The sequence below is a fragment of the Nycticebus coucang genome, chromosome 10, assembly GCF_027406575.1.
Source record: "Nycticebus coucang isolate mNycCou1 chromosome 10, mNycCou1.pri, whole genome shotgun sequence".
Classification (NCBI taxonomy): Eukaryota; Metazoa; Chordata; class Mammalia; order Primates; family Lorisidae; genus Nycticebus; species Nycticebus coucang.
In genome coordinates this window covers 118,205,656-118,232,852 of record NC_069789.1, presented here as the reverse complement: position 1 = coordinate 118,232,852, position 27,197 = coordinate 118,205,656, and the positions used below count along the sequence as shown (strand labels likewise).

General features: G+C 50.6%; 2 protein-coding genes across 2 annotated transcripts in view; one reads left to right on the top strand and one right to left on the bottom strand.

Moving 5' to 3' along the window:
- The window catches only part of SAE1 (SUMO1 activating enzyme subunit 1), an 80,448-nt gene extending 76,837 nt beyond the window's left edge, over positions 1–3,611 (top strand). The window contains exon 9 of the mRNA XM_053605486.1: positions 2,604–3,611. Within this exon, the coding sequence (XP_053461461.1) occupies positions 2,604–2,696 (93 nt within the window). The 3' untranslated portion in view covers positions 2,697–3,611. The remainder of the gene's footprint in view (positions 1–2,603) is intronic.
- Positions 3,612–17,318: 13,707 nt separating this feature from the next.
- On the bottom strand, positions 17,319–27,112 carry BBC3 (BCL2 binding component 3). The gene is made up of 4 exons (XM_053605491.1): positions 26,958–27,112; positions 22,997–23,285; positions 21,370–21,560; positions 17,319–18,401 (listed from the first exon to the last, which is right to left on the bottom strand). The coding sequence occupies exons 1-4, from the start codon at positions 27,030–27,032 to the stop codon at positions 18,285–18,287; spliced, it is 672 nt and encodes a 223-aa protein (XP_053461466.1). The 5' UTR covers positions 27,033–27,112; the 3' UTR covers positions 17,319–18,284.
- Between the last annotated feature and the right edge of the window lie 85 nt (positions 27,113–27,197).

Here is a 27,197-nt window from a genome sequence, read left to right as displayed (position 1 = left end):
TGTGATGCCACGGCACTCTACCAAAGGTGACATAGTGAGACTGTCTCAAAAAAAAAAAAAAAAAAGCATCAGTGGGGAGAGGGGAGATGCGTGATTTTGTGGCCTGAAATGACACCACTACCACCAATGATAATGGATAACATTTATCAAAAGCCCACAAGGCACCACACAAAGACATTGCTTTTCCACAGCTGACCTTACTTCATTTCACACAACCTAACCCTATGAGGTAGGAACGGTTCCAGTTGTAAGCCCTAGCTTATAAAGGGGAAACTGAGGTGTAGGGATGTGAGGTTTCCTGCCCAGGATTTGGGCCCATGCAGTTTGGTTTCTGAGCCTGTGCTATTATTCACCACTTAGCCATTGTGCCTCAGGTATTGACCCTCAATGGCACCCCCATGCAGAGATTCTGCATGAACATCAGGGCCACTGTTCTTGCACCCTCACTTTTTACATCCCACTGAGAAGCTGCTCCTTGAATTTCTCATGTGGATAGAGGTTAGAGGTCAGGGCAGGTGGCCTATTGTTTGTCGTGGCTTTTCCACATCCCCATCCCAGTGCAGCCTCCTCCTTCTTGCCTGCTGGGGACAGCTGTTGCCCAGCATCTTGTTTCTGTTTATCCCAGATAGCCAGAGTACTCTGCATTCTTGGTTTCTGGGTGTGTTTGGAATCTCCTCCTACCCCATCTTGCTTGGGAAGCACTTTACCTTTTGCCTTATGTTCACCCCATGCCCTGTTCTCTCTCTCATCCCTGACACTCCACTGTACTTAGCAGGGTTCCAGCCTTTAGCCAGCTGGCAGGAGCGAGCTGTGGTTGAGGGCCTTACATTTACCCTTCACTTCTGCGGAACTGTCTAACCAATACAGAAAGTACATCTTGGGAGTGAAGGAGGGCAATCATCTTTTCCTTCCTACCTGTCTTACATCCTTCCAAATACCATATTTTTTGTCCATATCTGCTGTCATGTCATGTTTCCTCAGGTTCAAATCCCTATTGTCCAGTAGCAGAGATGGTAGTGAGAGCAGCAGTCATATAAGCCTTCATGTTCAAGCACACATCCTCTCCTATACCTTGAGTTTGAGGGTCTGGGAGTTCCAAAGGTGGGGTGTTGAGCCCTTCCACCTGCCCATGCCCCCAGTAGTAATAGCACCTCTGTTAACTGGGAATTTACTATGCACCAGGTACATTACAAGCATGATCATATTCCATTCTCAGCAGGAACTCCAGCAGGCAGGTGCTTTTTATTTGCCCAGATTTCTGTCTGATCCAAGCTCCATTTGGACAGAGACCTTCTCAGAATCCTTAATGTCTAGTATATTACACCTGGCACAGAGCAGATGCTTAATAAAATGTCCCTGGGTGAATGGCTGAACAACCACTTGTGGTAGGAGTCATTCTGCCCATTTTACAGATGAGGAAACGGAATGAGGTTGATACTCAGTCCCAAGAGAAGCGGTTCAGGTTGTGTGGAGCCTGTTCTTAACCTCCTCAAGGAAGTCACCTTCCTTTTTAATGACAGGACAATGTTCCTGGGAACTAGTAAGCCCTGAGTTAGCAGCTTACATAGATACATAACAGCTTTCTGTTTAAATGGTAGCTTATAGTAAGGTTCCAACCCCTTTTGGGTTAAGCACCTGTTTGAAATTTCATGTATACCATATGAACACTTCCCTCAGAAAAATTTGTGTACACCCATGACCCAGCATGTAATTTTAGGAGTCTGACCCATCTTTAAGAGAGCTCTGTTTGGGCAGCGCCCATAGCTCAGTGGGTAGGGTGCTGGCCATATACACCGAGGCAGGCAAGTTAGAGCCCAGCCCAGGTCTGCTAAACAACAATGACAACTGCAACAAAAAAATAGCTGGGTGTTGTGGCGAGTGTCTGTAGTCTCAGCTACTCCGGAGGCTGGGGTTAAGAGTTAGAGGTTGCTGTGAGCTGTGATGCCACAACACTCTACTGAGGGTGACATAGTGAGACTCTGTCTCAAAAGAAAAAAAAAAAAGAGAGCTCTGTCTGGTAATCCCACAAGATTGTCACTGTTGCCATGGTGGAATAGTATTACCCAGGCCCTCTGGATCCAGCCTTGGCCCCCGTAGAAAGTAGATAGCATTGTATCCTCATGGAAGGGCTGTCTTCTGCATCAGTGTGTGTCTCTTGATTAAGTGTGTCCGCTTAGGAGGTAAAGTGTGAAGCTTAAGATGTGTTGAAATGAATGACTGCCTCTCTCAGTTGAATAGTCATGAATAATTATTTCTGCGTCTGCTCTGTGGTGGTAGTGTGGGACTCTGTGCTAGCTCTTGTTTTAGGTACGTGCGATACGTGGTTTATCTTAATTCCCAGGACAATACATTTCTTATTCTCATGTTACACAGAGTAAGTAAAGTTCAGAGAGGTTAAATGACCTCCCTGTGGATGCACAGCTGGAAGGGAATAGAGCAAAGAGAGAAGACAAAATTGTCACCAGACAGTGCCAGACAGCCCTTGGGGAGCAAATTGACTCCAGTTGAGAACCATTTCCCTAGACTGCATTTAGAAGATTTTTTTCCCTCTTTATCTCTTTTATAACATATGAGCTGAACCCTCTCTTCATTTTTCTCCCCAGGCTCTGTCTCAAAGGGATCCTCCTCACAACAATTTCTTCTTCTTTGATGGCATGAAGGGCAGTGGAATTGTGGAGTGCCTCGGCCCCAAGTAAACCTAAACCCCAAGGCTTGACGGGCCTGGAGATTGTGACCCAAAGCAGGCCACATGTATTCCCTTTCCCTCCCTCCCATGAAGGCCTCTCCAGGGATGAGTGAAGTCTGGCCCATGCAAAGCATTTCCTGTGAGCAAGGAGGTGGTGCTTCCTGTCACCAGCAGCTGCTATGCAAGGGCGCAGGGATGGCTGTCTCCATTCCAGCACTATTCAGGCTATCTGCCACCCCAGGCCTGCCCTAGCTACCCCACAGGGTGATCACCTTGAAACACCCCCTTTCTGTCTTGATGTCCTCACAGTGTCATCAACCTCCTAGGGTATTGTTGGAGACACGTTCTAGAAATAAGCTAGTACTGTTGCTTGGGAGCCTCTTGCCACCTTCTTAGACTTATTCTCCACCTGATGTCATATAGAAAGGAACATGACTACAGGTGGAGAGTAAGGCGCAGGCCCAATAAAATACCCGTGGAACCACAGTTCCAAATTCAGACAGGTGCCCTTAGAGAAAAGCATGACAGGCGGAATGTGTTTCCTCCAAAGTTTGAGATCCTGACAAACAACAGGTGGCATTGGGTGTGCTGTTCTTGAGTGTTAGTTTAGGATTAGTCTTGTTCCAGCCTGGCTTTTCAAAGAGAGGAAATGTTACCAACTCTAAGATAGTAGGGTAAGTCCTTGTAAACCGAGTATTAGTGAAGGAGCTTGTTTTAAAAAGGCAAATTCCTTCTGGGCTGAGGTGGAGGAACCTGCCCTTTTAACAGAGCGCTGGTGTAGCACAGACCATTGTGGAGGTCCTTCCATTTAAGGGCTGTGTCATTTCCTCATTTATCCCCTGAATCACAGATGTTTGTGTTTTACATGTTTTCTAAATTTTCTTTTGTTCTTTGAAAAGGAATGATAATAAAGTTATTTGCTTTAGTGTTTGCTTGTATTTCTTCTAATTTAGAAACTCTCACAAGGGCAGTGCCTGTGGCTCACTGAGTAGGCTGCCGGCCCCATATACTGAGGGTGGCGGGTTCGAACTTAGTCCCAGCCAAACTGCAACAAAAAAATAGCCAGGCGTTGTGGAGGATGCCTGTAGTTCCAGCTACTCTGGAGGCTGAGGCAAGAGAATTGCCTAAGCCTAAGAGCTGGAGGTTGCTGTGAACTGTGATGCCATGGCACTCTACCGAGGGCGACAAAGTAAGACTCTGTCTCTAAAAAAAAGCAAGAAAGAAACTCTTCACAGGGCATAATCTTCCCAGTTGGCTTTTTAAACCTGAAGAAATATCACTTGATGCTCTAAGTTAAAGACCTCTCCCCTCTTTTCATCATTTCTGCTACCATTTTCCTGGATCCTCCAGCAAAAATTAGATTGCTCGAATTCTGAAGTGTTTTGATGCTAGTGGTTCTATTTGTTTGTTGAGTAATTCAGCTAAATAGTGGCTGTTTTCAGTGATAAGAATTATAATAATAAAAAACATGAGGCCTGGCATAGTGACTCATGCCTGTACTCCTACCACTCTGGGAAGTCAAGGCAGGTGGATTGCCTGAGTTCACAGGTTCGAGACCAGCCTGAGCCAGAGTGAGACCTCGTCTCTAAAAATAGCTGAGCGTTGTGGCGGGGAGGCTGAGGCAAGAGGATTGATTCACTCCAAGGGTTTGAGGTTGCTGTGAGCTATGACAGCAGAGCACTCAATTGAGGGTGACAAGACTCTTGTCTCAAAAAAGGGGGAAAAAAACTGCCATCTATTCTGATTCTCTATATGCCAGACATTATCTCGCATAAAAGTGGGTGATGGCTTCAGTTATGAGCTGGGTACAATGAGGGTAGGATCACTATTAGGGAGGCTGAGGCTGGAGGATCATAAGACCCCATCTCTCCCCTCCCCCAAAAAGCGATGCTTACTGTGCCCCAAGTCCCATGGCTGGTATGATCAGAGCATTTATTGGAAGACCAGGTTTGTCTGGACTCAGCAGCCAGAGTGCATCCCAGATCACCTCACCCTCACTCCTGTTTCTCCATGATGTAAAATGGTGCTTGGTTTTAATAAATCAGTCCGGCTCAGTGCCTATGGCTCAAGTAGCTAAGGCGCCAGTCACATACACCTGAAGGAGCAGGTTCGAATCCAGCCGGGGCCTGCCAAACAACAATGACAGCAGCAACCAAAAAATAGCTGGGCATTGTGGCAGGCACCTGTAGTCCCAGCTACTTGGGAGGCAGAGGCAGGAGAATCGCTTGAGCCCAGGAGTTGGAGGCTGTAAGCTGTGATGCCATGGCACTCAACCCAGGGTGACAGCTTGAGGCTCTGTCTCAAAAACAAAAAAGATCAGTCCCTTTCCTTTTTTTTTTTTTTTAGACAGTTTCACTTTGACATCCTCGGTTGAGTGCTGTGGCTCACAGCAACCTCACACTCTTGGTCTTAAGTGATTCTCTTGCCTCAGCCTCCCGAGTAGCTGTGACTACAGGTGCCTGCCATGGCACCTGGCTAATTTTAGAGACAGAGTCTCACTCTGGATCAGGCTGGTCTCGAACTCGTGAGCTCAGGCAATGCTCCCACCTCGGCCTCCCAGAGTGCTAGGATTACAGGCACGATCAGTCCCTTTGCTATTTCAGTCCTGTTACAGTCAGTGGGGGAAATAAATAGGTCTCTGCTGGAAGGATGAGCTTGATTCCCAACCCTCTGTCATCCTGCTTACACCCTAGGTGAGGCTGAAGCTGCACTTTTTTTTTCTTTTTTTTGTAGAGACAGAGTCTCACTTTTATGGCCCTTGGTAGAGTGCCGTGGCCTCACACAGCTCACAGCAACCTCCAACTCCTGGGCTTAAGCGATTCTCTTGCCTCAGCCTCCCGAGCAGCTGGGACTACAGGCGCCCACCACAACGCCCAGCTATTTTTTGGTTGCAGTTTGGCCGGGGCTGGGTTTGAACCCACCACCCTCGGTATATGGGGCCGGTGCCCTACCGACTGAGCCACAGGTGCCGCCCAAGCTGCACTTCTTGAGGGGTCCTTTTTTGGACAACATTAATGCTACAGTCAGTAGGTTTATTGCTGTGTAAACCTCCCATGGTCTTGTAATTTTGAGCTAATTAACACTCAGCTTTGCAACGTGTGGCCTTGAACACAAGGGGGAGCAGGCAGGTCTCGATTGATTAAAAGCAAAATTACCATCATAGAATCTTCTCTGAAGCTTTTCAGAGTTTTCCACCCTGTCCCTGTGGTGCTAGGGCTTGAGTCACTCAGAGAAGACCCCTCAGGAATCCAGGAGAGGTAAGGGTTACTATCTGAAGTTGCCAGCCCAGGCAAGACATGTCTTCAAATGTCATCAACTCCCATACTCCATGTTTGTACTGTCATAAACATGAATTTCCAATTAGGCACAATGGCTCATATCTGTAATCTAGGACTTTGAGAGCCTGAGATGGGAGGATTGCTTGAGACCAACTTGGGAACCATAGCAAGACCCTGTCTCTACAAAAAGCAAAAAAATTACACCAGGTGCACTCACGCCTGTAATACTAGCACTCTGGGAGGCTGAGGTGGGAGGATTGCTTGAACTAAGGAGTTGAAGACCATCCTGAGCAAGAGTGAGGCACACCCCTGCCCCATCTCTACAAAAACAAAAAGTAGCCGGGATAGGGAAGGTGGCAGGTGCTTGTAACAGCTAGTCAAGAGTCCAAGGCAGGAGGATTGTTTGAGTCCAGGAGTTTGAGGTTGCTGTGAGCTATGATGATGCCACAGTACTCAACTCCAGAGTGACAGAGCAATTACTCTGTCTCACAAAAAGTTGGGGGACATCTATAAGTCTAAGGAGTTAAAAAGATTTCACTGCTTCATCTAGCCTGTCGGCTCAGTGTTAGCCACTGCATTAGGAGCAGCTCATCTCACAGCTAAACTCTGGTTTTGGAGAGAAAGGAGATGCTTTTTAAACATGTTAGTAGCTGTATCCCCTTTCATATGTACTCACAGGTCACCTCTGGTAACTGTTGCGAGGGAATCCTTCCAGACTGCCAGATTCAAACCTATACTCTACCACCTAGCTATGTGACTGGGAAAGTGATGCTTTCTGTACCATTGCTCCATCTGTAAAATGGGGATAAGAGGAGTACATTCCACAGATGTGTGGGGATAAAATGAATTAATTCATTCTTTGAGTAGAAATTGCTCAATGTTAGCTGCAATTATGCATATTCATAAATAGCTATTTTTCTGCAACATGTTTCTTTCTCAGTATGTCTTGGAGATCCTTGTCAGTGCATCGTGCACCAATTTCCAAAGCCACAGATGAACCATACGCTATTTAATCAGTGCCGGTGAGTGATGTCAGGCTTATTTCCTTTGTGCATATTTAGGAAAGACTCCCCATGTTCAAATTCCAGGGTTAAAGGGTACAACAGTATATAAATGTGTTTTACATAGTGTTGCTTTTCTTTTTTTTTGTAGAGACAGTCTCACTTTATGGCCCTCGGTAGAGTGCCGTGGCCTCACACAGCTCACAGCAACCTCCAACGCCTGGGCTTAAGCGTTTTCTCTTGCCTCAGCCTCCCGAGTAGCTGGGACTACAGGCGCCCGCCACAACGCCCGGCTATTTTTTGGTTGCAGTTCAGCTGGGGCTGGGCTTGAACCCGCCACCCTCGGTATATGGGGCCGGCGTCTTACCGACTGAGCCACAGGCGCCGCCCATACTGTTGCTTTTCAAAAGGCTGTATAGGGTGGTAGCATTTGCAGTGCCCAGTTTTACATTTTTGTTGTTGTTTGGATAGATAATGTATATGGTACAGAATTGAAAGCTTTACTGACACACATGGTAATACTTGCTATTTTTTCTTTCTTTCTTTTTTTTTTTTTGTAGAGACAGAGTCTCACTTTATGGCCCTCGATAGAGTGCCTTGGCCTCGCACAGCTCACAGCAACCTCCAACTCCTGGGGCTTAAGCGATTCTCTTGCCTCAGCCTCCCGAGTAGCTGGGACTACAGGCACCCGCCACAACGCCCGGCTATTTTTTGGTTGCAGTTTGGCCGGGGCAGGGTTTGAACCCGCCACCCTCAGTATATGGGGCCGGCGCCTTACCGACTGAGCCACAGGAGCCGCCCTCTTTCTTTCTTTCTTTCTTTTTTTTTTTTTTGAGACAGTCTCATTCTGTTGCCCTAGGCTGCAGTGCCATGGAGTCAGCAAAGCTCACAGCTCACCTCAAACTCCTGGGCTAAAGCGATCCTCCTCCCTCAGCCTCCCCAGTAGCTGGGACTACAGGCTCCTGCTACAACACCCAGCTAGTTTTTCTATTTTTAGTAGAGACAGGGTCCCACTCTTGCTCAGTCTGGTCTTAAACTCCTGAGCTTGGGCAATTTCATGTCGGCCTGCTAGAGTACGAGGGTTACAAGTCCCTAGGCCTGGCCTTTTTTTTGTCTTTCTGAAACAATCTCATGTTGTGCCCAGGCTAGAGTGGACTTGGCATCAGCCTAGCGCACAGCAATCTCTTAACTCCTGGGTTGAGTGAGTTGGCATCAGCCTAGCCCACAGCAATGTCTAACTCCTGGGTTCAAGTGATACAGCCTCCAGCGCCCACCCACAATGCCTGGCTAAGTTTTTTTTTTTTTTTTTTTTTTTGTAGAGATGGGGTCTCGTGATTGATCAGGATGGTCTTGAACTCCTGAGCTCAAGCAATACTCCCACCTCAGCTCCCCAGAGTAAGAGGATTATAGGCCACTGTGCATGGTAATTTTAAGGCAGGAAAAAAGTCATACGAACAGTGAGAAGTCTCTTTCTAGAACAACCTTTGCAGGCTGAGAATATTTAGAGGCAACTCAAGGTTGCTGGTTCCAAGGGGACTAGCTTACTAAAATTTGTATAATTTGCAAGTGAGAGTGGTTTAGCTGAGAGCCTCACTACCAGGCCCTCTGCATCTCAGTCGTACTAAATTTGCAGAACCACTCAATACCTTGGTTCCAAGGGGGATGGCTACATAGATAACTTACATGTTTCTTCTGGAACACTTGATCCCTTCTTGTTGTTTTTCTAGGAGCCCTTTGGCCTTATAAAATGTGGCCTTCTCCGGTCATGACTGTCCATGGGTCTCTGCATTTATTTTAGCTAAACTAGGTGGTAAGGTGAGATTAGACTAGATTATGATAGGTTTCATTCTATAAAAAGAGGAAGAGGTGGCTCGGTGCCACTGGCTCAAGCGGCTAAGGTGCCAACCACATACACCTAAGCTGGCGGGTTCGAATCCAGCCTGGGCTTGCCAAACAACAATGACAGCTGTAATCAAAAAATAGGCAGGCATTGTGGCAGGCGCCTGTAGTCCCAGCTACTTGGGAGGCGGAGGCAGGAGAATCACTTGAGCCCAGGAGTTAGAGGTTGCTGTGAGCTGTTATGCCACAGTACTCTACCCAGGGTGACAGCTTGAGGCTCTGTCTCAAAAAAAAAAAAAAGAGGAAGAGGTAGAGGTAGGCTGGTACAGTATTCACACCTGTAATCACAGCACTTTGGGAGGCCAAGATGGGAGGATCACTTGACCTTGAGACCAGACTGCACAACAGCGAGACCCCACCTCTACTAAAAATAGAAAAACTTGGCTCGACCTCTGTAGCACAGTGGTTATGGCACCAGCCACATACACCAAGGCTGGTGGTTTCAAACCGGGGCCCGGGCCAGCTAAAGCAACAATGACAACTGCAACAACAAAAAAATAGCCGGTGGCAGGCGCCTGTAGTCCCAGCTACTTGGGAGGTAGAGGCAGGAGAATCGCTTGAGCCCAAGAGTTTGAGGTTTCAGTGAGCTGTGAAGCCATGGCACTCTACCCAGGGCGACATAGTGAGACTCTGTCTCAAAAAAAAAAAAAAAAACCAGTGAGAGTGGCCCACATCACAAAATCTCAAAACTGCAGATGCTGGCATGGATGTGGAGAGAAGGGAACACTTTTACACTGCTGGTGGGACTGCAAACTAGTACAACCTTTCTGGAAGGAAGTATGGAGAAACCTCAAAGCACTCAAGCTAGACCTCCCATTTGATCCTGCAATCCCATTACTGGGCATCTACCCAGAAGGAAAGAAATCCTTTTATCATAAGGACACTTGTACTAGACTGTTTATTGCAGCTCAATTTACAATCGCCAAAATGTGGAAACAGCCTAAATGCCCACCAACCCAGGAATGGATTAACAAGCTGTGGTATATGTATACCATGGAATACTATTCAGCCATTAAAAAAAAATGGAGACTTTACATCCTTCGTATTAACCTGGATGGACGTGGAAGACATTATTCTTAGTAAAGCATCACAAGAATGGAGAAGCATGAATCCTATGTACTCAATTTTGATATGAGGACAATTAATGACAATTATGGTTATGGGGGGGGTGGGGCCTTGGTGTGTGTCACACTTTATGGGGGCAAGACATGATTGCAAGAGGGACTTTACCTAACAATTGCAATCAGTGTAACCTGGCTTATTGTACCCTCAATGAATCCCCAACAATAAAAAAAAAAAAAAAAGCCCTACTTGGGAGGCTGAGGCAAGGGAATCGCTTAAGCCCAGGAGTTGGAGGTTGCTGTGTGAGGCCCCGGCACTCTACCGAGGGCCATAAAGTGAGACTCTGTCTCTACAAAAAAAAAAAAAAAGCCACTCCTGTGGCTCAAGGAGTAGGGCACGAGCCCCATATACTAGGGGGTGGCGGGTTTGAACCCAGCCCTGGCCAAAAACTGCAAAAAAAAAGAAGAAAAAAAAAAAAAAGAAAAACTAGCTGGGCATCAGGGCATGTGTCTTTAGTCCCAGTTGCTCTGGAGGCTGAGGCAGAAGGATCATTTGAGCCCAAGAGTTTGAGGTTCCTGTGAGCTATGATGCCACAGCACTATACCCAGGGTGACAGAATAAATAAATAAATAAAAACCAAAAACAAAGAAAAACATCAAGAGCAAAGTAACAAAAGTGATAGTATAAACAGGGAGCTCTGATTCAAATGATCCTGGATTTCCCTTCCGGAACAATGAAGGCCAGAAGACAATGAAACTATCTTTACAGAGCTGAAAGAAAACTGTCGGGCTGTGAAAATACCCTTCATGATGCTGAAATAGATACTTGCAGATAGAAGAAAACTAAGAATTGGAAGAGCAGAAATACACTGTTGGAAATGCTGATGGAAGTTTTTCAGGCTTAAGGGAAATGATACTAGGAAAAACTTGGAACATCAGGATAGATTGAAGAGTACTAGAGATGGAAAAATTGAAAAACTTTCTTCTGTTTCTTAGAAATACATATTACTGTTTGTTTTTTTTTTGTTTTTTTTGTGGTTTTTGGCCGGGGCTGGGTTTGAACCCGCCACCTGCGGCATATGGGACCGGCGCCCTACTCCTTGAGCCACAGGCGCTGCCCACATATTACTGTTTAAAGCAAAGGTTATTACATTGTCCTGTAGCACTAATAATGTATATAGATGTGGATCATCCCTGTAATCCCAACACTTTGAGATGCCCAGGTGGTAGGATCATTTGAGGTCAGGAGTTTAATACCTACCCACCCACCCCCCCGCAACATAATGAGACCCCATCTCTACAAAGAAAAAAAAATTACCTGGGTATGGTGGTGTGTACCTGCAGTCCCAGCTTCTTGGGAAGGTAAGGGAGGAGGATCACTTGTGCCTAGGAATTTGAGGTTGCAGTGAGCTATGATCACACCACTGTACCCCAGCCTGTGTGACAGAGAGATCCTGTCTCCAGAAAAATAATAATCATGTATGGCTTGGCGCCTGTGGCTCAAGCGGCTAAGGCGCCAGCCACATACACCTGAGCTGGCGGGTTCGAATCCAGCTTGAGGCTCTGTCTCAAAAAAAAAAAAAAAAAAAAAATCATGTAGGGCGGCTCCTGTGGCTCAGTGAGTAGGGCGCCGGCCCCATATACTGAGGGTGGCGGGTTCAAACCCGGCACTCACCAAACTGCAACAAAAAATAGCCGGGTGTTGTGGCAGGCACCTGTAGTCCCAGCTACTTGGGAGGCTGAGGCAAGAGAATAGGCTAAGCCCAGGAGTTGGAGGTTGCTGTGAGCTGTGTGAGGCCATGGCACTCTAGAGCGATAAAGTGAGACTCTGTCTCTACCAAAAAAAAAAAATCACGTACGCATATGACAACTATAGCATTAAACAAAGGATAGGGGAGCTGAGGGGAAATGGAAGTATAAAGTCTAAAGATTCCTACACTTTTTTTTTTTTTTTTTTAGAGACAGAGTCTCACTTTGTCACCCTTGGTAGGGTGCTGTGCTGTCACAGCTCACAGCAACCTCCAGCTCTTGGGCTTAGGCGATTCTCTTGCCTCAGCCCTCCGAGTAGCTGGGACTATAGGTGCCCACCACAATGCCTGGCTATTTTTTGTTGCAATTCTCATTGCTGTTTTTAGCTGACTGGGACCGGGTTCAAACCCACCACCCTTGGTATATGGAGCTGGTGCCCTACCCACTGAGCCGCAGGCACCACCCAGGTTTCTATACTAGTATATACAAAATGGCACAATATTAACTTTAAATAGATTGAGTAGGTAAGGATGTGTTTTGTAATTAGATTGAGTAGGTAAGGATGTGTTTTTGCAATTCCTAGTGCAGTTCTAAAAATGAAATGCTAAGAGAGCAGTGCCTGTGGCTCAAGGAGTAGGGCGCTGGCTCCACATACCAAAGGTGGCGGGTTCAAACCCGGCCCTGGCCAAAAACTGCAAAAAAAAAAAAAAGAAAAAGAAAAAAAATGCTAAGAGACAGTGAAAACACGAAAAGATAAATTTAAATGGAATTTTCTTTTTTTTTTTTTTTTGGAATTTTCAAATAATCCAAGAGAAGGCAGGAAAGGAGAAATGGGTACAAAAATGAGAAACAAAACAAAACAAAATGGTATCCCTAAATTCAACCATCTCAATAATTCCATGAAATGGAGGCTGAGTGTAGTGGTTCACAACCATCATCCTAGCACGCTGGGAGGCCAAGGCAGGTGGATTGCCTGACCTCACAGGTTCGTGACCAGCCCCAGCCAGAGCAAGACCCCATCTCTAAAAATAGCTGAGCATTGTGGCTGGTGCCTGTGTTCCAGCTACTCAGGAGGCCTCAGCCTTCTGAAACAAGAGAATTGCTTGAGCCCAAGAGTTTGAGCTTGGTGTGAGCTGTGACGCCACAGCACCCTACCGAGAGTGACAAGTGAGACTCTGTCTCAAAAAAAAAAAAAAAAAGTTCCATAAACTGTCACTTGAAAAGATAGGCATCCCTTGAGATATCACCTAACCCCAGTGAGAATAGCTCACATCACAAAGACCCAAAGCTGCAGATGCTGCTGTGGGTATGGAGAGAAGGGAACACTTATACACTGTTAATGGGACTGCAAACTAATACAGCCCTTTTGGAAAGAAGTATGGAGAATCCTTGAAGACCTAAAAGTAGACCTTCCATTTGAACCTGCAATTCCGTTACTAGGTAACAAATTTCTACCCAAAAGAAAAAAGTGTTACCATAAGGACACTTGCACTAGATTGTTTATCACAGCTCATTTCACAATCACCAAGACATGGAAACAACATAAGTGCCCATCAACTCACAAATGGATTATTAAACTGTGATATATGTATAGCATGGAATACTATTCAGCCATAAAGAAAAATGGAGACTATACATCTTTTGTATTTACCTGGATGGATTTGGAGAACATCTTCCTATGAAAAGTAACACAGGAATGGGAAAGCAAGTATCCAATGTACTCAATACAAATATGAAACTAGTAGAAGAACAACTACATGCTCACACAAGAAAAAACACAATTAGTTCCGTACTGTGGCTCGCATCTGTAATCCTAGCACTCTGGGAGGCCGAGGTACAGGTTTGAGACCAGCCTGAGCAAGAGCGAGACCCTGTTTCTACTAAAAATAGACAAACTGAGGCAAGAGGCTTGCTTGAGCCCAAGAATTGGAAGTTACTGTGAGCTATGATGCCACAGCACTCTACCCAGGGTGACAGCTTGAGACTCTTTCTCAAAAAAAAAAAAAAAAAAGCAAGACCTTGTCTGTAACAAATAGCTGGGCATGTGGCGGGTGCCAGTAGTCCTACTTACTCAGGAGGCTGAGGCAAGAGAATCGCTTAAACCCAGGAGTTTGAGGTTGTTGTGAGCTGTGACGCCATATCACTCTACTGAGGGTGACAAAGTGAGACTCTGTTTCAAGAAAAAACAAAAAGTACTTAGATGGTTGGTTTTGTACATTGACAGCACTCAGCTACTGGTACACATCCATTTTCTTTTTCTTTTCTTTCCTTTTTTTTTTTTTTTTCTAGACAGAGTCTCATTTTTTCATCCTCGGTAGAGTGCTCTGGCATCATAGTTCACAGCAACTCCAAACTCCTGGGGTTCAACCATTCTCTTGCCTCAGCCTCCTGACTAGCTGAGACTACTCAGCAGCACCTGGCTATTTTTCAAAACAAGGTCTCACTCTGGCTCAGGCTGGTCTCAAGCCTGTGAGCTCAGGCAATCCACCTGCCTCGCCTCCCAAGTGCTGGGATTGCTGGTGTGAGCTATGGAGCCTGGCTTCTTTTCCTTTTCTTTCTTTTTTCTTTTTCTTTTTTTTTTTGAGATGAAATCTCACTCTGCTGCCCTGGGTAGAGTGCTGTAGTGTCATAGCTCACAGCAACCTCAAACTCTTGGGCTCAAGAGAACCTCTTACCTCAGCCTCCCGAATACCTGGGACTACAGGTGCCCGCCACAATGCCTGAGTAGTTTTTTTACTCTTAGTAAGACAGGGTTTTGCTCTTGCTCAGGCTGGTCTCAAATTCCTGAACTCAAGCAATCCACCTGCCTCAGCCTCCCAGAGTGCTAGGATTGCAAGCATGAACTACTACTCCCAGCCTGTCTGTCTGTCTGTCTGTCTATCTATCTATCTATCTATCTATCTATCTATCTATCTATCTATCTATCTATCTATCTATTTTGGAGACAGTCTCACTATGTCGCTCTCAGTAGAGTGCTATGGCATCACAGCTCACAGCAACCTCTAACTCTTGGGCTTAAGCAATTCTCTTGCTTCAGCATCCCAAGTAGCTGGGACTACCAGGTGCCTGCCACAACGCCCGGCTATTTTTTGGTTGTAGTTGTTGTTTGGCAGGCCCTGGCTGGATTCGAACCCGCCAGCTCTGGTGTATGTGGCTGGTACCTCAGCTGCTTGAGTGCCAAGCCCATCTATATTTTTTTAAGGGAGACACATCCAGTGAGGCATTTGCTGGCACATGGTATGTGTGTTTTCTCAACTTCATGCAATGTTTTAACCTGCTTTGTGCTGCCATTGTAGAATCCCTTGGGTAGCTTATAATGAACTACAATCTGTTGGAAGGGGAAGTCCAAGCCCCAGGGGCCAGCATTTGGTGGGGGCCTTCCTGCTGTATCATAACATGGGATAAGGGAGCTCATGGGAGAAGGGCCAAGTCATTCTTTACAAGGGACCCATTCCTGTGATAAGGAACCCACTTCCTTGGGAGATAGAATTGATTCATTCATGAGGGGAGAGCCCTCCTGACCTAATCATCACCTCTCAGCACTGTTGTATTGCGGATTAAACTTTTAGCACGTGAACTCTGGGGTACACATTTTAGGGGAGAGGGTTTCTTTTTTTTATTGAGACAGAGTCTGACTCTATTACCCCAGGCTTAAGTGCCATGGTGTAAGCTAGCTTACAGCAACTTCAAACTCCTAGGCTCAAGGGATCCTTCCATGTATCTGAGTCCACAGCACCTGGCTAATTTTTCTATTTTTATTTTTTTAATTAATTAATTTTTTTTTTTTTTTTTGAGACAGAGCCTCAAGCTGTCGCCCTGGGTAGAGTGCCGTAGCATCACAGCTCACAGAACCTCCAACTCCTGGGCTTAAGCAATTCTCTTGCCTCAGCCTCCCAAGTAGTTAGGACTACAGGCACCCACCACAACACCCAGCTATTTTTCGGTTGTAGTTGTTATTGTTGTTTGGCAGGCCCGGGCTGGATTTGAACCTGATGGCTCCGGTGTATGTGGCTGGCGCCTTAGCCACTTGAACTACAGGTGCTGAACCAATTTTTCTATTTTTAGTAGGGACAGAATCTCACTGTAGCTCAGGCTGGTCCCTAACTAATGAGCTCAAGGTATCCTCCCACGTCAGCCTCCCAGAGTGCTAGGATTATAGGCATGAACCACCATGCCTGGCTGAGGGACACATTTACACCATAGTACATAGTTTGGTCAAATTCCTCTCTGAAGTTGCTCCTGTTTGCCGTGCCCTGGCCTTTCAGAACAGCCATTTCCCCTGAACACACTCTTTTTTTTTTGACACAGAGTCTCACTTAGTCATCCTTGGTAGAGTGCTATGATATCATAGCTCACAGCTACCTCACACTCTTGGGCTCAGGCAATTCTCTTGCCTCAGCCTCCCGAGTATCTGGGACTACAGGCACCCGCCTCAATGCCTGGCTATTTTTAGAGGTGGGGTCTTGCTCTGGTTCAGGCTGGTCTTGAACCCAGGAGCTCAGGCAATCCACCAGCCTTGGCCTCCCAGAGTGCTAGGATTACAGGTGTGAGCCACCATGTCTGGCAGCCTGAGGATGCTCTTTAACAGGAAGGACATAAGTAGGAAGGCACAGAGGTGAGGGCACTATGTCTGTACATACTGTACACCCTGCTACTCACTGAGGTCTGTGCCGATCAGGTGCGGGAAGGGCCCAAGGACAGCAAGTGGCCAGTTGCCCTGTTTTCAGGAAGATAACTGGAGGGATTCCCCTTTCCATGGTCACTCAACCCAGCTTCCCATGCCAGGCAGGGTGATCGATAGCTATGTAGGCTAGGTGTCCCTCTCCAGGGGCTCCTCCAGCCGAAGAGGCAGCGTAAAGCTTGTCCCAGTACAGGGCCACATATCCCCTTCTGCCTCCTTGAGGAAGGCGGACAAGGTCTGTCTCATGACCAACGGTCTTCATTTGTCACAGTGGTGCCTCTGAGTTAGGCATGGCTCATTCATTCATTCACTGATTAACTATCAAGCCCCCGTACAACAAACTTTATCCAGTGAGGATAAAGCACCAGAAACCCTGCCCTCTTTTTTTTCCTTTTTTTAATTTTTGCAGTTTTTGGCTGGGGCTGGGTTTGAACCCGCCACCTCCTGCATATGGGGCCAGCACTCTACTCCTTAGAGCCACAGGTGCCACCCTCTTTTTTTTTTTGAGACAAGAGTCTCACTTTGTTGCCTAGGTTAGATTGCCATGGTCTCTGCCTAGCTCACTGCAACCTCAAACTCCTGGGTGTAAGCGATCCTGCTGCCTCAGCCTCCCCTATAGCTGGGACTACAGGAGCCCACCACGATGCCCAGCTAATTTTTTTCAATTTTTAGTAGAGATGGGGTCTCATCTTGAACTACTGATCTCAAGTGATCTTCCTCCCTGGGCTTCCGAGAGTGCTTAGGGTTACAGACGTGAGCCACAGGCCCATCCCGAGGCTTCACTTTGAGTTGAACAGGGACACATGCAGGCTAGGCACCTACTGAGTCTGGCCATCACCTTTGTTTAGATACAGCTTCTGCTGCCTGGGGAGCACCTAGTCTGAGTCCTCACATATAGAGCTCACTGACTCAAAAGTCCTCTCCAATGCCATGCCTTGGGAAAGGTGAGCAGAAAGAGTATCTACTGTTACAATCTGATTTTATTGAAAAGGAAACATACAAAAATCATGTACAAAAAAAATTAACCAAACATGTACAGAAAATTCATTCCGGTATCTACAGCAGCGCATATACAGTATTTTACAGGCTGGGCCTTCCCTCCCCACTCCCAGACTCCTCCCTCTTCTGAGATCCCCCCTCCCTGACTCCCCGTCTTTCCCCCAGCGCTTTGCCCTGGGGACTAAGGCTGGGGCAGCTTCAGCCAAAATCTCCCACCCCCCAAATGAATGCCAGTGGTCACACGTGCTGTCTCTAAACCTATGCAATGGGACTGATGGGGCAGAGGGTGGTCACGGGCAGAGCACAGGATTCACAGTCTGGGCCCCTCCTGGCCACCCCCAATGAAGGTGAGGCAGGCATGCCCACCACCCGCCAGCTGGCTCAGGGAAGATGGCGGGGTGCTGGGCTGGGGTAGCCATCAGAGCACCCCATTCTCTGTCTCCAGGAGGCTAGTGGTCACGTTTGGCTCATTTGCTCTTCACAGGCCCCCTCCCCAGGAGGAGGGGGCAAAGCACCAGGGGCCTGCAGCCAGGCCCAAAGTGAAGGAGCACTGGGAGGACACCCCAGTGTTACCCCTGCAGCTGGAATGGGCAGCCAGCACCAGCAGCCTTTCCTGAGATGGTGGTGGGCGGCAGAGGCGGGCGGCTCAGTCCCCACCCCTTCAGTCACCGCCGCCTTCAGATGTTGAGTCCTTCAGCCCTCCCCTCTGGCTTCCTGCCAGGGACCCAGGAGTCCACATATCTGTCAGTGCACCCCAGGTTGGTCTGGGGCTGGAGTGGCTGTCTTGGCCTGCTGCCCCTGGGACAGGCAGGGCTGGTAGTCCAGTATGCTACATGGTGCAGAAAAAGTCCCCCACGCTAGCCAGGGTGTCAGGAGGTGGGAGGGTCCTGCCCCCCAAGTCTCCGACGTTCACTGGGTGGTTGCAGGCACCTAATTGGGCTCCATCTCAGGGGCTCTGTGGCCTCTAGGTAAGGGCAGGAGTCCCATGATGAGATTGTACAGGACCCTCCAGGGTGAGGGACGGTGTTGCTGCTGCTCCTCTTGTCTCTAGGGAGAGAGGGAGAAGGAGAAAGTTAGGATGGGCTTGTATGTAGTGACAGAATGTGGGCCGTCAAGTCTAAGGATAGTGAGGGACCAGGTTACACCCTCACCAAAGTAATCCCAGCTCCTTTGCCCACCTGGGCTATAGAGACCAAGGGGAGAGGGCGGAGACATAAGGTTTTCAGGGCAGGTACCAGAACCAAGGAAGTGCCTTACACACGTTAGCTATGATCACACCTAGCTGCTGCTCAGATGGGAAAGCCACCCAACAGAGTTGCACCGGGGCTGAAGGATGGGTTTGGACTGCAACCTGTCCTGCCTTCCCTGAAAGGCTGGTGAGATGGGGAGAAAGGAGCAGGGAGCCCTTAGTCTCAGCAGTTCTGTAACAATCTATGGAAGGAAGAGAACTGGGGATAGTTTATGATCTGTACTGAGGCTTTGCACAAGTACTTCTGCACAAGGCAGAGCTAGGGTCCACGTGACCTCAGGGAAACCTTGGCCCTCTCCCCAGTGGCAGGATGGCCTCTAGGACCCTCTCAGCTCCAAAATGCTAAGAGGTGGGAACTAAGGAAGCCAGATACAAGGGAAGACTCCCTAGCAGTGAAAATGAAAAATGCTAAGAACTGTATGAATAGCTACAGTACTCTTCCACAGCTGACAATGAGTGCGAGCCAGTCCCTGTGCTAAGCAGAACCACCTCATCTCCTTCAGGCAGAGGTAAGGAGAACCTTGTTTTAGAAGAGGATAGCTAAAGGATTCTAAAGGTGCTCACAGGAACTTGGCAGTGAGACGCCTCCTCAACACTCCTCACCAACTCTTGTGACCACAGGCTGACCATGGGAGCACATCAGATTGGCATAACTTAAAAAACCTGCCAGTCACACTGCTGTGGGCTGCCACCTGGCATTGCCACCTTGGCGAGCAAGCTAACAATCATCCAGTAAGGCTGATGACAGGCAGGCCACCCCAGATGTCCACTCTGGGGATACACACAGAGATGTGCTTCAGGTGGAAGGGGAAAAAAACCTATAAATAAAATCTGAAGGGCTGCCTGGGCACCTGCGGCTCAAACAGCTAAGGCGCTGGACACATACACCTGAGCTGGCGGGTTTGAATCCAGCCCGGGCCGCCAAACAACAATGACAGCTGCAACCAAAAAATAGCTGGGCGTTGTGGCAGTCGCCTGTAGTCCCAGCTACTTGAGAGGCTGAGGCAGAAGAACTGCTTGAGCCCAGGAGTTGGAGGTTGCTGTGAGCTGTGATGCCACACCACTCTACCCAAGGTGACAGCCTGAGGCTCTGTCTCAAAAAAAAAAAAATCTGAAGGGCTGGGGGCTAGGCGCCTGTAGCTCAAGTGGCTAGGGCACCAGCCACATACATCAGAGCTGGTGGGTTCAAATCCAGCCTGAGCCTGCCAAACAATGACAACTACAACCAAAAAAATAGCCTGGTGTTGTGGCAGGCACCTGTAGTCCCAGCTACTTGGGAGGCTGAGGCAAGAGAGTTGCTTAAGCCCAAGAATTTGAGGTTGCTGTTAGTTGTGATGCCACAGCACCCTACTCAGGGTGATAGCTCGAGACTCTGTCTCAAAAAAAAAAAAAAAGAAAGAAAGAAAAAGAAAGAAATAAACAAAAGATATCTTTTTTTTTTGAGATAGAGCCTCAAACTGTCGCCCTGGGTAGAGCCTCACAGCAACCTTCAACTCCTGGGCTCAAGCGATTCTCCTGCCTCTGCCTCCCAAGTAGCTGCCTGCCACAACGCCCAGCTATTTTTTTGGTTGTAATCGTCATTGTTGTTTGGTGGGCTGGGGCTGGATTCTAACCTGCCAGCTCAGGTGTATATGGGTGGCGCTTTAGCTGTTTGAACCACAGGCCCTGAGTCAGAGGTTTTATTTTTATTTTTATTATTATTTTTTTTTTTTTGCAGTTTTTGGCGGGGGCTGGGTTTGAACCCGCCACCTCTGGCATATGGGGCCGGCGCCCTACTCCTTTGAGACACAGGCGCCGCCCAACTGAAAGATACCTTAAACTCTATCCCAAATATCAATGAGGAAATGCATGAAGGTACTCTGCTGATCCAATAGAATACCATACAGCAGTGAAAATGGATGAATGGAAGGCATTTGCCCATAGGGGTGAATCTCAAGCATATATTGAGGGGAAAAGAAGCTGGCAGAGGAACAAACTCTGCAGCATGTATGTTCAGCTAAAAATGCCCCATCATCCTAAGCATTGTTCCTGGCCTGGTAAATGTGTTAAAGAATCAGCAACTGCAGGGAAGGAGGCATGCCAACTTGAGAGCTTTCCTTTGGAAAGAGGGAAAGGGATGGGGAGGCGAACAAGGAGCTTCACAACATCCGTATTTTTGTTTTGTTTTGTTTCTTAATAAGCGAGCTAGGCGGCTGTAATGTTCAGATTGAACTGAGCAGGGTGGTGGGCGCAGGATGTTTGTTATTCTCTATCTCCACTGTAGGCTTCCAATATTGTTTTAAAGTGAGACTGCGTTGAGGGTTTTCTGGGAGGGAGGGGACTCCCGGGGGGCGGGACTCCCGGGCCCTCCCACTGCCCGCCCGGCGGCCCGGGAAGCTGTGTGCGCGCAGCGGGCCGCGCGGGAGCGAGAGCGGGGGGCGGGCGCGGCCGCGCCGCGGCTGCTGACTCACTGGCTATAAATAGCCCGGGATATATGAGCTGCTCCGCCGAGCGCCGCCCTCAGTCCCCGCGGCCGCGGGCCACGGGAGCGCCGCAGCTCTTGCAGCATCCTTGGTCCTTGCTCGGACTGTGCCAGCCGCGGCGCAGGGCCCATCGGCGGCTTGGCGGGCACGCCGCCCCGTCTCACCCACCTGCCAGTCCTCGGCCCGTCCCCGTCGCGACCCCGCCGCACAGGGCAGCAGCTGCCGCACATCTGGCGGGGGCAGTCGGCAGCCCCCTCCCAGGCGGGAAGTCCCACCTGCCGTCTACCCCTCCCCCAGCACTCACCCGCCGCTCGTACTGCGCGTTGAGGTCGTCCGCCATCCGCCGCAGCTGGGCCCCTATCTCTCTGGCCCACTGCTCCTCCTCCCCCCGGATCTCCGGGGCCGCCTGGGTGGGACCGCCCGCCAGGGCCCCCGGGGTGCTGGGAACGGGCGACTCTAGGTGCTGCTCGGCCGGCGAGAGTGATGGCTGAGGACCTTGGAGAGGCAGAGGGGCGTGGTCACCATTCACAACCCCTCCAGGCCCTGGGGTGTCCAGGAGGAACCCAGGTCGCCAGGGCCTGCTGCTCCCTTTCCCAGCCACCTGCTTTCTCTTCTGTTCCCCTCCGCATTTCTAGCAGTTCTTTTTTCTTAGATCCAGATTTCTCAGCTCCTCCTTCCAAAGCACTAGGAAGCAAGAAGAGGGCCTGGGAAGGCCTCTCTGGGGTCACCTGTCTGACCAGCTGACTCCCCACTGCTTGTGTCAGTCAGAAAGTCCTTTCTCTTATCCTACATAACGGCCTCTATTCCCACAATGGAGCCAAAATGTTGCCTGTTCCATTAGATAGGGGAAACTGAGGTCAGCCCTTAAAAAGTGTTCCAAGGTCACACAGGGATACAGCGACTGACCCCACCCAGAGTCACAAGCCTCAGGTCTCCTGCCCTCTCGTGTCCAACCACAGTGAAGCCACACCCCCGGATGTGGCAGAGGCCTGGAGACCAGAAGGCCAGCCTGTGGCCGATTCAGAGCTCAGGACTGGGGGGCAGGGATGCAGGAGATGCCTTCCTGCCCCACCCGCTTCAGAGCTTCCTGGAGGTCTCCCTCCTCCCCTAGCTCCGAGCTCCCCCGCTGGCCTGTCCCACCAGGTCCTGGCGTGAGAGCTCCCTAAGGCCAAAACCAGGGTCTCAATTTCCACATTTGTGACTCTGTCCCGCGATTCAGGGTCCTGGTTTCCCGCTGCCAGGAACTGAGTTTTCTCTTTTCTTACACTCCTGGGCTCCGGGGACGGGATGGGGGATGGGGAGAAACCAGGGCTACCGTTCCCGAGCTACACCGCGTGCTGACTGGGATGAAGCTCCTTGGGCACCACAGGGTTAACAGCCCATCAGGCAGGGGACCTTTAACCCTTTCCTGCCCAAGCCTCACCCATTCCCGGAGGGGACTTTCCCAACACAATGGCCCCTCCCCCTCTCCTTCCTCCTCCAGGACAGCCAAAAGGGCTAGAACAGGCCAAAGAGATGGAAATAAAGGCCGGGGGCCCCTTGACCCCTCCCCAAAGTCCAGAGGTGACAGTCCTCCCACTAGCCCACACTCTCCTCAACTGCAATCCTCTAGGGTCAAGGGGACCCAGATTGGGGGAGGGGAGCTGGGAAACAGCTGTTGCCTGAGGCCCGGAAAAGCCAGTGGGCTACAACTCGGGGACTGCAGGCAGATTCCAGGAGGGACTTCCCGCTGGACCTGCCCCCTCCACCCCAGCCTCCCACTCTGTCTTCCTGCTTCTTGCAACACAAAGACCACACTGGCCACACCCTCCCAGTGGCCTGGCTGGGCTCCCCACCCCAACCCCTCCGCTCCCACTTCTCCAGTTCCTCAGTGTCTCTCTGGTCCTATCTTTCCCCGGCTCCCTACATCCCTACGTGGGACTGGCACTCACCATCCAGGCGCGGGTCTCGGGGCCGGCTGCGGGGACCCCCAGGCCAGCGGGGGCCCCCCAGGGCGGCAGTGACGGCGGGCGGGGCGGTGGGGGCGCAGAGGTAGGCGGCGGGCAGCAGAGCCGGGGCGGCGGGGGCGGCGGGCAGGCCGGGCTCGCAGAGGCCGCAGGACACGGCCGAGGGCACTAGGCGGCCGAGTGGGAAGGGACGCGGACCATCGCGAGCCAGGCCTTCTACGGGCTCCGGGGAGCTGCCCTCTTGGCGTGCGCGGGCCATGGCGCTCCCTGGGGCCTGCGGGACACAGGGGAGGAGCAGGTCAACCGGGAAGTGCAGGGGGCGCCAGGAGCCCTCATTACACCCTGCTGGGGCTCAGATCCCAGATGGAGCGAGAAGTGTGAGTAATGGGCCCTCCAGACACACCCAACTAGGGGATGACACAGGGATCAGGCTGGCCAGGACAGCCTCCCATACACAGAGTGATGGGCACACGGAGGGACCAGGAGGTACAGGACTCAGATGAAGGGGTCTGTCAGGTGTGTATGAGGGTTGTGACAGTCTCACAGCACAAACTCACTCTACCAAGGGACACACAGGGCATGGGATGGGAGGTGGGTAACATCCCAGACATAGTGATGAGCGCACACAGAGGGCAGGAAAGTGCTGCTCCCACAACTCACACATGACCCAAATGAGAAGACCGTAGGGGGTATGTATGGGGGATGTGAAGGCTTCACAACACATACACACAGGCCTCAGGACTGGCCAGCCTGACTTCCCACCCTATCTTCCACTTGCCCACAAACATTGAGATGGTCCCAGTCTTAGACACTACTACTCACTACACAAGACACACACATACAAACCAAAATATGGACATGCACAGACACACACACCATCATAAGCACTCTACATACACTGCATACTGGCACAACCCATCCTCTCTGATCCCCTACACAGGTATACAAACTGTCAAAGCCTCACACACTGACCCACTATAGGTATGCCTGGGGACACACATAAACAGGATACAGCCATCACAAGCACAGACAAACACACACAAACTAGGCATTGCCTGAATTCTCTCCACACACACACACATCCAAGAGATAAGACCTACACACTGCTGGACTCATATATGTCAACACCTATGGACGCACACAGATCAGTACCACCAAAACACACCCACATGTCACCAACTCTGAGACCTCAGGACACAGGTAAATCAGGCACTCACAGACATGCCATCAGATGCTGATGCATCACTACACATGCGGACAGTGACAGACACAAACCCACCCTTCTCTCCCAACCCTAAAACACCATCAGCAACTGTCAGCATGGACACACACACACCCTACAGTTAACTAATCCCACACAGCCCAGCAGCATACACACCTAAAGCTCTGACAGAAAACACTGGTCTCACGTGACTGACATAAACACTACACACACTCAGCCCACATGACACACATGAGCCAGCGATCAGAGACAAGCCCCTCAGACCCAACACACACACACACACAGACTCTGACACAGCTCCATCCAAGAGGCTGTCAGCAGCACCCACTGATTGCACGGTACAGACCTAACAGAGCCTAGATGCTCAGTCCCCAGACGCGGATGCCAGACGCACAAGCCAAACACAGACTGAGACAATCCCCCCTCACACACACCTGACAACTCACATAGACACCTGGATAGAGAAGGGGCCTGGGTATTGAAGAAGCACACCATCACAAATGCAGGGCAAAGACACATGCCCCAGAGATAGACACAGAGAGCCAGCCACAGACGAGACAGTACACATAGGGCAGGACACACAAGCACACACAAACAGCACAGTAAACACACAAACAGCTCACTTAAGCAATACACAAACACCACAACCACACGCCATAGCACACGCAGGCAACACACTCACACAGTCACTCCCAAACAGCATACACAGACAACTCTCACAGAGAACACACGCACAGGTACACCCACGCCACGGGCACGGCGTGTACACAGACAGAACCCCACAAGAACACGCGCGGGGACTCACGCATACACCTCGACGGGTCGCAAACCCCAACATTCCTCTGGATTGACACAACCACTCCCTGCAGACCCCAGCACAAACTCGGAGCCAGACACACGCACACACCCAGGCGAGACACCTGCAGATCCACAACCTCGCACACGCGCGCTCTCACAGCGGACCCAGACGCCCCCTCCGCTGTCACAGCCCCCCCACCACCGCCGCCACGTGCGCCTGCCCCGCCCGCCAGGCAAGCGCGGGGCCAATAACCGGCTGTTGCTGGGGCGCAGCCCCCGCCCGCAGGAGCCGCAGACTCCACGGCCCGCAAGCCACCCCATGTCGCCGCCCCCAGCGGGTGCGCGCCCTGGGTGTGGCCGCCCCTCTGTGCTGCCCCCCCCAACCTCTCCCGGACTTAGGAGGCTGGGGCAACCTAGGGTCCACTCTCTTCCCCGGGCATACTGGCCACCAGGGGGCGCTGCCAAGCGCGCACCCCATTGTTTGTAAACAAACCCGCCAGACCGCTGAGGCACCTGCGCGCCCAGACTGGGCGCCCGACTTGCCTAAGTGCCTCCAGCCCAGCGACCCCAGTCCAGGGGCCTCGTGGGGGTGGGACTCGGTGTAGGAATGCAGGACGCCCGCACTGCTCTCTGAGTGCATACCCGTCACCTCCTCCAGGGAGCCCACCCAGCCTTAACAGTCCCCACCAGCCGGGATTCTGGGTCCTCACACTCACCCCGGGGGCATGAACACGCCAGAGGGAGCGGTGATGGGGGGGCGGGCGGCTTCCTTTAGGAGGGCGCGCCCGCCTAGCGCCGCTCTCTGTGGCGGCTCCTGCTGTTGCTGCTGTTGCTGCTGCTGCTGCTCTAACTGCAGTGGTGGCTGCTGTTGCTGTTGCTGCTGCTGCTGCTCTTTGAGCCGCAGGCTCGTCGGCGTCGGGGCCGCGGCTGCTGATTCTCGCTAGTGTTGCCGCCGCTGCCGCCAGGAGCCTGCTCGCATGTGGCTCGCGCGGCGTCTCAGGCCGGATCCCGGGCCTGCTCCGCGGCCGCCCCGCCCCGCCCCGCCCCGCCCCCGCCCGGCGGGTCCCACGCCCCGCCCCCGCGTGACGCCAAGGCCCCGCCCGCCCGCAGCGGACAAGTCGGGACTTGCTGGCGGGCGCCGCGCCCCCCTACCTCCGCACAGGGGGTTTCCCTGCAGCCGGGGGCGGGGCAGGGCCTGGCCCCGGGCTAGGAGGACATTGGAGCACTAGCTGGGGATGCCTAGACACCAGGACAGTCGGATACACACACTGACACACTGACACACTGACTGGGACCCACAGATACACACTCCCAGAGACCAGAAACAAGTGCACAGCGAGCAACCCACCGGTGCTCCAGGGTATGCAAAGTCACGTGCGGACAGAGTCCAGGGGACATACAGATTCACAGACACAGGCCAGTCATACAAATGCAAACCATGGACATGGCCATAGCACACAAATTCACACACTGATGGGAGACACATTTACATACACCTAGACATAAATATACACACTGACTAGCCGACAGGGTCTTACAGACAGGCAAACTGACCCAATGTCAGATAGTTGTACAGACACCCATGAGGAGTACCCCAAGACCCACAACTGTGTTCACAAACATCCCCACCGAGCACTCATAACACACACAGTGATGCACCCACACAGACACTGGCTGAGGGCTTACCAGGAAATACAGACTTCCTGATAGGCACCACTGGACACATACACACACAAACACGAAGACACCTGTTACAGGGACACCTGGATGTTCGGCCTAATCCAGACCATACTTCCATAGTGACACACACAGATACACCCCTGCAATTTCACCACTAACACACTGAAACCATCAGAAAGTGATACGCAGAGACATACATCAAATCAGACAGAAACTGATCCCACACACATAGTCAAAAATTCACACCTGTGACAGGTTCCTGCTAACTGGCCCACTGACAGGACACACTCTGGAGCATGCACACCTGGCCACACTCACCATGACTCTGGCCCCAGCACCCACGTGAGAAGGAAGCCCTGGGCTCCTGGCATAGGCATGCCCGGGCAGACCCCGCACCAAATTTCATCCTGTCTGTGGCTTTCTATACTCTTTCCCTTTTTTGTTTCTCATGGTCATTTCCCTTCCCTGCTCTGATTCTGTGACTTT